Source organism: Eutrema salsugineum, unplaced genomic scaffold (genome assembly GCF_000478725.1).
Source record: "Eutrema salsugineum unplaced genomic scaffold, Eutsalg1_0 scaffold_3, whole genome shotgun sequence".
Taxonomy (NCBI): Eukaryota; Viridiplantae; Streptophyta; class Magnoliopsida; order Brassicales; family Brassicaceae; genus Eutrema; species Eutrema salsugineum.
The window spans coordinates 4,644,124-4,657,147 of record NW_006256756.1 but is presented as its reverse complement, the minus strand read 5'-3'; the positions used below and the strand labels follow the sequence as shown (position 1 = coordinate 4,657,147).

The window sequence follows — 13,024 nt, the reverse complement described above, 5'->3', positions numbered from 1 at the left end:
TCAATAAATTTTTTCTAAACCCCACACTAGAAACACCTCTTTAGTGATCTTCTCTTATTGGCTTGTTATCACTTGGATGTTTCCTTTACCTACCGTCATTACATGTTGACCATTCCCCACTTTGATTGAAACCTTTATACTTTGATCAAGAGTGATGAAGTATTTAACTTTCTTGGTCATATGTTCAGTGCACCCGCTATCAACTAACCATATTTCATGATGATAATTCTTCTTCAACCACACTAAACAACATGTGACCCTCATCATATGTTTCTTCCAGACTTAGATCCGCTCCCTCGACTTTTCTAAGATTGTAGTTTTTTTTGCTAAATGTCTTGGTTTGTTACACACAAAGAATTTTCTCTCATTGTTTGCCACTTTTTTTTGCAAAAGAACACATTTGTTCTTTTTCTTCCAACAATTACTCTCATTGTGATTGTTATATTTGCAAACGTCACACCATTTCTCGGTCTTCTTTTGACGCTTGTCTTCATGTTTGTTTTCTCCATAGAATACTCCTTCTGTTGATCATTCTTCTCGAAGTGATACACACTTCTCGTGTGTTTTCAACGTGCCTATCAATTCTGTAATGGGAAGCAAGCTTGAACTCACAAATTATAGGCATTGGACAAGTAGTTTTTCGGGACTAGTTATCATTCATTCAGTATTTGGAAAATACTCCAAATACTGTATAAAGAAAAAAAAAATAGAGGAATCCTTTTCGAAAAAATTAGAGGAATCATTCATTCAGATTTTTAGCTTTGGTCACACTTGTGTGAGCTTTTCAACAGACCAAAAGGCAAGAGGTGAACAAAATACCACAAACCTCTTAAGTTTTTGAAAGGTAGCTGTTTTAGAGATGCAAGAATCCCCTCGGTGTTATCACCACCAATCACTTTTATCCTTTCATCTCTGTGAATGGTTAGCAAAAAGATTAAATAAAATTGAGTCCACAGCGATGATTTTTTCTAGCATGATAAGTATTGCAGTAACTAGGACAAACAAATGATTCAATTAGCCACACTTCTTAAAAATTCCCTCTTATGTCAATCATAGTTTTCTTCACATACACCGACATTATCTTTCGACTGGGTAGCACTTGGTTTTCAAGTAAGAATGCTGAGGAAATATACTGTCTTAGCAGTGCCCAGGCGAAAAGAAGAACTTACAGTGTTCCCATAGCCAAGAGGCACCGGATAGGGTCAAAGGCAAGAAGAGATGCTGTCGAAGGTATCCCATAGCGGGTGATAATAGGGGGATCCAAGTCTTATGTTATCAAACATCCCTGCAAAGATTCATAATACAAATGAACGTCTTCTGTTATTTTATTTTGAAGATAAAAAAATATTTTTTTTTATTTATATGTTTTTTGACCAAATTCTTTATTTATATGTTAGAGTAATAATTGCTCTCAAATTTGTTGATCCTTTTTACAAACGGCTGCTCTCAAATTTGTTGGGTATTGACAAAGAAGGTGGGACTGGATCATATCTAGGTTTACCGGAATGTCTGAGTGGGTCGAAGCAAAAGTTATTGGCGTTTATTGGAGAGAAACTGACGAAACGGTTAAGCGGCTGGTATGCCAAAACTTTATCGCTGGGAGGCAAGGAAATATTGCTTAAATCCATAGCCATGGCACTCCCGGTTCACGCTATGTCCTGCTTCCGTTTAACAAAACTGCAGTGCCGTAAGCTTACAAGCGCAATGTCCGATTTCTGGTGGAACGCCTGTGAGAAGAAACGAAAGATTCATTGGATTTCTTGGAAGACGATGTGTAAATCAAAACAGAATGGTGGGCTTGATTTTCGGGATCTAGAGACTTTCAATCAAGCTCTTTTGGCGAAACAAGCATGGCGCATTCTAAATAATCCCGAGAGTCTATTGGCTAAGCTGTACAAAGGCCGATATTTCTCATCTCAGAGCTTTTTGGATTGTGGATCTGGTTTTAGACCATCATATGCGTGGTGTAGCATCCTCCATGGGAGAGAACTCCTTCAGCCTGGTTTGATGAAGTCTATCGGTAATGGTAGAGAGACGAAGGTCTGGATGGAACGATGGGTTATGGATGACCAGCCAAGAAGACCGGTGAATAAACAGATATTCTACGATCTGGAATTACGAGTAAGCGATCTGATATCGTCTAATGGCAGATGGAGAGAGAATGTGGTTCGTGAATTATTTCCGCCTGCAGATGTGGTCAGGATTCTTAAACTTCCGATTGGAACTTTGCCAGATCGTTGGATTTGGGCTTACACAAAGAATGGGGCTTACTCTGTTCGAAGTGGGAATTGGTTTGCGTCTACTCACCCGTTGATTCCGGATGCACCGGAATCCCCAGATGAAGTGGAGAAGACTAAGCTCAAACGACGAATCTGGAAGTTACAAACTACGCCTAAGATAAAGGTATTTTGGTGGAGAGCAGTAGCAGGTGCTTTGGCAGTAGCAGAAAGGCTAACCGGAAGGGGCATTAATATTCCTGCTACATGTCGTCTATGTTCAAATGCAGTGGAAACCATAAACCATGTTTTATTCCACTGTGAGTTTGCGACTCAGATGATAGATGTGGCGAACATTCCGAAACCCCCGGGTGGCTTCTCGATGAACATTCTCACAAACCTAAATCTCCTATTGGATATCATGGAAGATGCTGTCGTGCTGGGTACTATTCGAGATTCCATTCCGTGGCTTCTTTGGCACATCTGGAAGAACAGGAATGCTATCATCTTTGCTAACAAACAAGAAGCTCCTGCGGTTTTAGTACAAAGAGTATTTGATGAAGCGATTTCATGGAACAGACTCAATACAGTGGCTTTGGAGCAGGATCGTAACAGGCTTTTAGCTCGGCCTGTCGATTATAGATGGTGTCCCCCACCTCTTGGCTCTCTCAAGTGTAATATCAGCTCCAACTGGAGGAATTGTAAGTTACACAGTGGAGGAGCTTGGCTCTTGAGAGACCACTCAGGATCTGTTGTGTTTCACGCTAGAGAGGCCTTCACAGCTTCCTCTGACCGACTAACAGCAGAGCTACGTTGTCTGATTTGGACTCTACAAAGCATTTGTGATCTACATATTCTCAGAGTTCAGATCGCATCGGATCTACATGCGGTGGTGTTAGCGATTACAAAGCCTTTAGAGTGGCCGAGGTTCCGCCTCTATACAGATCAGATATTAAAGCTTCTTTCTGGCTTTACGAGCTGGACTATTGAGCATGAAACGGTTATGGCGAACCGGGCAGCAAGAGCGATTTCAAAAAGTGTGACCCGTGACGGTAGATTCCATTCTTACCTTGCAAGAGGTGGACCAGCTTGGTTATACAATCTTCTCTCTTAAGAGTCTGTAATGAGCATCGTTAAACCCTTCCTTTAAGTGTTTTGTTGCTCTGTTTTACTTGACTTGTATTCGGCATTTTGTCATTCAATAATAATACCAGACGGAAAAAAAAAGAGTAATAATTGCTCAATTTGTAACTTCCAATTAAAAGCTGTGTTGTAACCACCCGTTATTACGTTACGATCACATAATAAAATTCAATTATGTTAATGTTAATTACAATAATACATAATGTTTATTAATTTATTTATTTTTAACATCAATACAAAATATTTGATCCTAAATTATTACTAATATTCTGAGTACTTCATGCATGATTGAGGCTCACGGCAAAGCAGATGTCTGGTCTAGTGTGACTAGCCAAGTACATTAATGCTCCTATGGCACTGAGGTATGGCATTTCAGGACCGAGGATTTCTTCATCGTCCTTCTTTGGACCGAATGGATCACTATCTAATCCAAGGCTCCTCACAACCATTGGGCTGGTCAATGGGTGGGCCTGGTCCATATTGAATCTCTTGAGTACCTTTTCAGTGTATGCCAATTGATGCACAAGGATTCCGTCATTGACGTACTCAAGTTGTAATCCCAAACAGAATTTAGTTTTGCCTAGGTCTTTCATTTCCAACTCTGCTTTTAAGCATTCAACTGTTTGGGCGATTTCACCAGATGTTCCGAGGATGTTCAAGTCATCCACGTATACTGCTATGATTACAAATCCTTTGTTTTGATATTTTCTGATGAAGATGCATGGACTGATCGGATCGTTTTCGTAGCCTTTTCTGATGAGATATTCGCTTAACCGGTTATACCACATACGTCCGCTTTGTTTCAGTCCATATAAGGATTTGTTCAGCCTAATGCAGTGTTTATCACGAGATGCATGCTTATCTTTGAGCTCAATACCATCTGGTAATCTCATATAGATTTCACTGTCCAGTGGTCCATAAAGATATGCGGTTACAACATCCATTAACCGCAAATCTAAGTTTTCTCTTATGGCCAGACTTATGAGGAATCGAAATGTAGTTGCATCCACCACTGGAGAATAAGTCTCCTCATAATCGATTCCGGGTCTCTGTGAGAATCCTTGTGCTACAAGGCGTGCCTTGTATCTAACGACTTCGCCGAGTTCGTTTCTTTTACGCACAAAGACCCATTTGTTTCCCACTGGTTTAACATCGAATGGTGTCCTTAAGATCGGACCAAACACATTCCGTTTCTTTAAACTATTCAACTTCACGTTTATGGCTTCTTTCCATTTCAGCCAATCTGATCTACGAGTGCACTCAATTATAGACGTGGGTTCTAGATCCTCTTGCGTGTGCGCAATCTCAAGTGCTACCTTGTATGCAAAAGTTTCATTGATGTCGACATCTTTTCTGTTCCATAGAGAACCGAATATGATATAATTGATTGAGATCTCATTATTATCAATCCCTTCAGAACCTTGAGTTTTGGCGTCCCAAACCTCTTGAGATGGTTCGATAGGGTAAGTATCAGCTGAGGCTGTATCCGTGTTCTCTTGAATCCCGGTTTCAATCATTGCACCTTTCTTTGATTTCCGGGGATTCTTATCTTTGGAACCTGGTGGTCTGCCACGTTTCTTACGTGCGTCAGACTCTGTAGCAACTTGACTTTTCCCTGAGGGGACATCTATTCGTACTGGTGCATTACAAGCTGGTATGTACAATTTGGTAACTTTGTTCGGGTCAGCAAAGGAATCTGGCAATTGATTAGCTAGCTTTTGTAAATGTATAATTCTTTGGACCTCTGAATCACATTCTAGAGTCCGAGGATCTTGCCATTGTGTGGATGTTTGATTCCATGAAAGTTCTTTTACCAGCTTGTCTGTCTCACCACCTAATCTAGGATATACCGATTCATCAAATCGGCAATCTGCATATCTGGCTTTAAACAGATCTCCTGTAGTTGGCTCGAGATATTTTATGATGGTGGGAGAATCAAAACCAACATATATTCCCATCCTCCTTTGAGGTCCCATTTTAGTCCTCTGTGGTGGTGCAATGGGTATATAGACTGAACACCCAAATGTTTTAATATGGGAGACGTCTGGCTCATGACCCGTTAGCAATTGGGATGGTGAATATTTGTGCTCACTAGATGGTCGTATGCGTATTAGTTCAGCGGCATGTAAGACTGCGTGTCCCCAAGCTGAGACCGGGAGTTGTGACCTCATGAGTAATGGTCTAGCAACCCATTGAATTCGTTTAATGAAGGATTCAGCTAATCCATTTTGTGTATGGACATGTGGAACAGGATGTTCAACACTTACCCCCATGGACATACAATATTCATTAAACGCTTGGGAAGTGAATTCACCAGCATTATCAAGACGTATAGTCTTTAATGGGAAGTCTGGAAAATGGGCTCGTAATCTGATGATTTGGGCCAATAACCTGGCAAAAGCCTGGTTCCTAGAAGAGAGCAGACAGACATACGACCAGCGGGTCGATGCGTCAATGAGGACCATGATATATCTGAATGTCCCACAAGGTGGGTGAATTGGTCCACATATGTCTCCTTGGATTCTTTCCAGAAAGTTCAAGGTCTCTTTAGACACTTTGACTGGTGAAGGTCGGGTAATCAGTTTCCCTTGTGAGCAAGCTGTGCACTTGAGGTGCTGAGGGAAAATACCATTTGGTTTAAGGCTGTGCCCTTTAGAATTCTGGACTAATTTACGCATCATGTTCGCACCGGGATGACCCAGGCGATCATGCCAAATAGTGTAATCTAAAAACCATGCTTTGATAGCAGCATTAGCCTCAATCATACTGACTTTAGCATGGTAAATGCCAGTAGATACGGCGGGTATAGTTTCAAAAACTTGTTTATGGCCATTTATCATTTTAGTGATAATTAAAAACTCTTTGTTCCCTTCATCCTGAGTTTCGATATGGAAACCATTCAATCTTATGTCTTTGAAACTCAATAGGTTTCTCTTAGAACTGGGTGAGTATAAGGCATCAGAGATGTCTAGATATGTGCCATTTGATAACAACACATTAGCTTGGCCATGGCCCTCTATTAGGCTCGAACTACCCGCTATAGTGCTAATGTTTGCGGTTTTGATTACTAAATTTATGAAGTAATTCTTGTCTTTTAGAATGGTGTGGCTCGATCCACTATCCATAATGATATCCATATTGTCTTGCATATCTTTATTAAACAAGAATTATAATTCAATAACATGCAAAAATGAGATGTAAATAAAACATTACTCCATAAATTAAAATGTAAAAGCAAAAGGTCTTAAAAATCCAAAGTAAAGACAATAAATCCCAAAAACAAAAGATAAAAGTTTAAGGAGTAATGAAAAACAAATTCAGATTTTTGAGATCAATCAAGGAGGTCGGAGAGCTCATAATCCATGCCATCAATCTTATCATCCTTTGAGTCATCTTCATTGACTTGATGAACCAGGTTAGCCTCATGATTATCTTTCCCATACTTCTGGTAGAGCTCAGCAAGATATTTGGGAGTACGGCAAATCTTGACCCAATGATTAGTCATTCCGCATCTTGAGCAAGGAGTTGGTCTAGATGAACTGCCTCTTTGGGTCGGTTTGTTGATACCACGACCCTTACCCCGACCAAAACTGAGGTTAGGTCGGTTTTCTTGGTTCGGTCTACCGCGTCCTCTGCCGCGCAGTCCATGTCCATTTCCACGTCCACGTCCACGATCTGAGGATCTGTTACGTTGGACGAAGTTGGACTCTTTTCTGGTTCCTTCTAGCAATGGGGCTGATCCTGGAGGCCGCATGGCACTGTTCCTCAACAGAAGCTGATTGTTCTTCTCAGCAAGCAGTAAGCAAGATATCAAATCCTCATAGGTGTTATGATTCATGGCACGGTATTGTTGTTGGAGAACAACATTGGGAGTGCCAAAAGTAGAGAATGTTTTCTCTAGCATATCCTTATCAGTGACCTCCTCGCCACATAGTTTTATGAGTGCAACTATCCGAAAGAGTTCGGAATTGAATTCTTCGACGGATTTGAAATCTTCGAACCTTAGGTTCTTCCAGTCGAACTTGGCTTGGGGCAGTATGACCGTTTTCTGATGGTCATATCGCTTTTTCAGTGCGACTATGGTCATTGGAATAAGGGATTTAAGGTATTCTTGGGAAAACTTTCTATTTCAGGAAACTTGCTATTTTAGGAAACTTGCTATATAAGGGAACTCTAAAATCGAACCTTACGGTTTATAACCTAGCCGGTTTACTAGGGTTTCCAAATTTAGCTCTAATAGATAAACGTTGGTTTATCTCTTAACCATTTTTAAAAAAAAAAAAATCTAGAGATTGATTTTGGAAACTAATTTGAAATTAACCGATTAAGCTTAAACCGATCGGATTGATCGATTAAACAACAAAACCGGTTAAATTGGATTTAATTTTGGAAACCGGTTATTAGGGTTATTAATCGGTTAAGGGATTAAACTAAACGGATTTGGTAGGGTTTATAAACCAACCGATCGGTATAGGGTTTTATCGGAGGTGCACCGATCGGTTTAGGATTTGAACAAAGCATTAGGGTTTAGGTTTTATATGATAAAGCCGATTAGGAAAAATAAAACCAATTAGGGTTTTGACAAGAAGAAAGAGGATCGGTTTGGTTATGGTTTTAAAAACGAAAAAGACGATGAAGAATCATGAAAAGAACCGATCCATATTAGGGTTTTTGAAAACCAAAACTTTGATTAGTTGTCACCAGTGATGTTAAGATAATACTTAAGTTCGTAAAAGAACAAACACCATATATTAATTTATTCCTATCATGCCGAATAACTAAGTTCTCACCCAAACAATTAACTTAATCAATGAATCCATAAATATGACCATGAAAGTAAGAAAGCGTATGATTTATCTAGAAGAGTACAAAATTATAAGTCATGTGCTGGTCATGCAAAATTTGGCCTCAAAATTTTAATGCAGGATTCATATAATATACTGAAATTGACGTGTATGGTTCACAAGAAAAAGACAGACATGGTTTCATGCACTAGGATCTACGACTACCTATAGCAAGCTGTTTACTAAAAACTAGTATAGATTCGTCGATTAATTAGCATGTGATATATCAAAAACAATTCTGTAAAAGTAATTACTATTCAAGACGTCCATATAAACAGTGCAAGACATCAATATATAATTTAACAAAAATTTGTTTTAACAACAACATAAAGTGTAAACAGATTTGTGAGCAAACCTTGAATAGATCTAAAGATATTCTTTGCAAAATTCATATTTAGGGCAAAATATAGTTGTGCATATATTTCTATTCCTTTAAAACATGTTGGGTGATTTACGAAAACAACAAGCTATATACAATTTTACCTTAACAATTAAACATGACCACAAATTCATAAATAATATAACAATTGAGCAAAGCAGTCTTGACTTATTAAACGTACACAAAACACAAGCATGAACAATAAAATAATATAGCATATAAGGATGCATTAGTTTTTAGCAAGCGGCGATTGATCATGTGAACATGAAAATAATATTATAAAACCGATCCGTATTTATAATATTCTCTCAAACAGGTTTGCATATATATGTATATGTAAAATACGAGATGCTCGCTTATGATGCTTGTGAATTATGAGGTTACTAACCTTGTTGATTAACGAGAGAGAAAAGGAGAAGATCGGAGAGATCGGATGTTGGAGGGACAAAGGCAAAAACTCAGTTGATTAGAGTTTCGTGCTGATAACGTATTAAGGGAAAAACTCTCATCTTATTATTTCCACAAGCAGTATATATATACATTACATAACTAATGTATCAGAAACCCTAATGGGCCATGAGACATTAACCTGATGGTTAATGGGCCGGTTACTAGAAGTCTATTTGTTTATAACAGATCCTAAATTATTACTAATATTCTGAGTACTTCATGCATGAGGAAGAAGAACACGACATTGGCTGCATTTAATTTTTATCATTTGTATTTACAAATGAACGTCTTCTGTTATCATTATTTTATTTTAAAGAGAAAATAAATTTTTATTTTTTATTTATATGTTTTTTGACCAAATTAATTCTTTATTTATATGTTACAAGAATAATTGCTCAATTTGGTGTAACTTCCAATTAAAATATGTGTTGTAACCATCCGTTATTACGTTACATGTTGTCACTTAATGAGATTCAATCATGTTAATATTACTATTATTACTACATTATTACTACTATTCTAATAGTGCTTCATACATGAGGAAGAAGAACACGATATTGGCTGCATTTAATTTGTGTCATTTATATATTTTTTTCAACTTGTATCAAAAGATCTATGAATCAAAATAATCTTTAATATTTTTTTGGGAAAAAAGATTGTTTGGTTTTAAAAATAATTCTCTTAAAAAAAACATCATATGGTTGTCTACACTGGAAATAATACAATTACTTTATATGTTTTTATTAAATGATTGTTTTGATTCTATTTTTTACAGCGAATTGTATATATAAATTATGGTTTTTAAAGTTATATAGGAAGCCAATTTTGATATGATTTTAGTATGATTTAAAACTGTATAATCAATATCAGCAATGTAATTAAGATTATTTTAAATGGTGGTAAGTGAGCAATTAAGAAATTTAGGTGTATTAATTAGAAATAATATAAAATTAGAAATGCTAAGTAGACTAATAGAGAAAGAGTGAAACCTTTCTTTCATAAAAAAAAATTAGGTGATTACCCGCACTATGTGCAGAGTAAATATTAACCATAATTCTTTTATTTGAATATATAAATATAATATATATAAATACAACTATAAAAATATTAGCTGATATTTATAATTGTAAATATATGTGCTTATTATGCAATTATAAATAATGATTAAAGGTATATTTATTTTGTAATACAATTGTATGAATGCTAAAAAATTATTAGTTTTACAATTAATTTTAATAGTACTTTTTATATGAATAAAATTATACATTAAATATATTAAATTAGATTAATAGATTCTATCTAATCGATCCAACATCAGACTAAGATACTTTGTTTTGATATAAAAATATTTGAATTATCATATATATGAAATTATTTAGATTTTTTATTATTTTATAGATAATGTGATTTTTGTTTAACAAAATTAAGATCAAAGAAAGAAGAAATAAGAAATATAATGTTTAGTAACATAAGTAACTTAGCTGCACTTGCAGAGGTAGCTACACTCGCGAGTGTATTAAATTTTTATAAATGTGTTGATAAAAAATAGAAAAAGAAATAATATTTTTACAAATTAAATATTTGAGTCTTAAATATGTAATAAATATAAATTAATCTCTAACCAAATTAATGTTAATGATATATGATGTAATTAATCTAGTAAGTTGAATCTACTTTCAAAAAATTCTTGAGAATCTCTCTGAGATTGAGACTTCAGCATGACACTCACGTAAATAATACATGGAAAAATGTTTTTTTTTTAAATATCTTTGTCAGTTTATAATATAAGATGGTTAATTTTCTCTGTTTGCTGTATGTGGATTGTTAAGTTAATGAAATGAAGAGTTGTACACGCGCAAAAAAATTGCAAAGAAGTTATTTGAAAAAATACAATACCAACATAATCGTCCGTAATTAAAATCCAAGTAGAAATGAGCATAACAACTTTTAACATATAACAGCCGCAATCATTATATAGAACAGTTGTATTTGTACATATCAAAAACATAAAAGCTGCCCAAAAAAAAAAAAAGGAAAAGTTTTTAACAGAGAATATGTGATATTTTTATATACCAAAAATCATACATATGCGAATGTTGAGACCGGAAAATTTGGGCTGTGCAAGCAAATTATATCGTTTGGCAATTGCGTGACCAGAGCAAAACATGACGCGTAGATCGTTTATTGTGGGAGAGAAACTGTTTTGCCCTGATATTTTCCAGAAAACTGTTTTTCTCTTTCATCAATTACTGTAGCTGTGTTCTAGCTTTCTTCATCTTCTCCTTTCAAGTTTGCTTTCTCCCTTTTGGCAAACATCTTTTAAGATGTCGGCCAGTATGGATCGTGCGATGATGGCGCTATCGATGGAGGAAGAGGAGGTTCCCTTCGATATGCCAGATCTGCCTGATTACTGCTCATCCGAAGATAATGTTCAGAGTATCATCGGTAGGGTGCTAAACCCTGATTGTCAAAAGATGGCGAGTCTTATCCTGGATATGCCTCGTAAGTGGCAACTTTACGATAGAGTTCGGGGCATAGCTTTGTCCAAAGAAAGGTTCCAGTTCATCTTCAAATATGAACACGAGATGGAAATGATCCTCAAGAAAAGGAATCCATACTTATAATGAGTGGGCTCTTGCCATTGACCGTTGGATTGAGAAATCACCAGCTGATTATCTGCAATTCATCCCAGTCTGGATTCAGCTCCATCAGATCCCGGTAAATCATTACACAACAAAAGCAATAACAGCCTTGGGAGATCTTGTGGGAAAAGTCATAGAAGTTGCTTTTGATCCGAAAAGAAGTCAGAGTCTAGGTTTTGTTAGAGTCAGAGTTCTGTTCGATGTCTCTCGACCGATCAGGCTGTCCAAAGTGGTTAATCTTCCTGGTGGAGGGTCAGCAACTGTTCTATACGACTTTGAAAGAATTCAGAAAAGGTGTTATAGCTGTCAACGCCTGACTCACCAACAAGATTCGTGTCCTTTAAAGCTACTAAAGAAACAATCTAAGATCTTGCCTAATAAAGGGTTTGCTGCCCTCTCCTTATCTCCTGGGGAATTGTTTCTAAAAGATGGTGATCCGCTCTTTGGTGTTATTGAGGAAAAGCATGTCGGATTGAACCCGGCAACAGGCAGACCTAAAATAGCGAGTGAGGTCCTTGATGGTATGAGGCAGTATCTCTTGGTGGCTAATGGAGATGAAAGAGTCATCAGAGAGGCGAGAATTAGATCATCTCTAGCATCCATTGAAGGTGATTTATTTGCTCAAAAGTCGATGCTAAGTCTGGAGCCTATTCCTCATGTCTCAAAGGATCTTCACAAAGACAAAGGAATAGTGTTTGATTACAGCAAACAAATTATGTCTCAGGGTGAGCCAGAGATGCGAAGAGGTGAAAGCAAATTGATGGGTTCTGCTATTGCAGCGGGTTCTACTCGAAGTTATTATCTTAACCTCAATTTCGATGGAGTTTCAGCTGATTATCTTGGGCTCAGCCAGGTTTCTCAAGGTCGTCCGACGGTTTTCTCGTCTCCCTTTTCGGGGGCTAGTTCTTCCGGGGCTAACCTTTTGAAACCAAAGACAAGACGAAGACCTTCAAAGGCTGTCAGAAAAGCGAGAGCTCCGGCTGCCGAAACCACTCTGAAAGGTAAAGTAATCGTTCAAGCGAGGATCACAAAAAAGAGAAAAGTCGAGGATGAGACTAATGCTACTTTGAGAGCAGCTAAACACATCCAAACTGAGATGGTCCCAATGGAGGGACCGTCCAATGCCCAATGAGTCTTCTGAGCTGGAATTGTCAAGGTTTGGGGCGGCCCCAAGGTTTGACAATTCAACGTCTCAAGGAATTGCGTAAAGAACACTTCCCTGGGATCTTGTTTCTGATGAGGACTATCCACAGTAGAAACATTTGGGTTGATCCGCAAGTATGGTTAGGCTATGATAGGGTTTTTACAGTTAACCCTATTGGTAGATCCGGTGGTTTGGCTGTGATCTGG

The 13,024-nt window shown here is 37.3% G+C and overlaps 2 protein-coding genes across 2 annotated transcripts; one reads left to right on the top strand and one right to left on the bottom strand.

The window, feature by feature from the left end:
• Window positions 1-6,690: 6,690 nt before the first annotated feature.
• LOC112085279 lies at window positions 6,691-7,446 on the bottom strand. The gene has a single exon (XM_024154480.1). The coding sequence runs from the start codon at window positions 7,444-7,446 to the stop codon at window positions 6,691-6,693; it is 756 nt and encodes a 251-aa protein (XP_024010248.1).
• A 3,910-nt stretch (window positions 7,447-11,356) lies between these two features.
• Window positions 11,357-12,806, top strand: LOC112085278. The gene is made up of 2 exons (XM_024154479.1): window positions 11,357-11,586; window positions 11,636-12,806. The coding sequence occupies exons 1-2, from the start codon at window positions 11,357-11,359 to the stop codon at window positions 12,804-12,806; spliced, it is 1,401 nt and encodes a 466-aa protein (XP_024010247.1).
• Window positions 12,807-13,024: the final 218 nt, after the last annotated feature.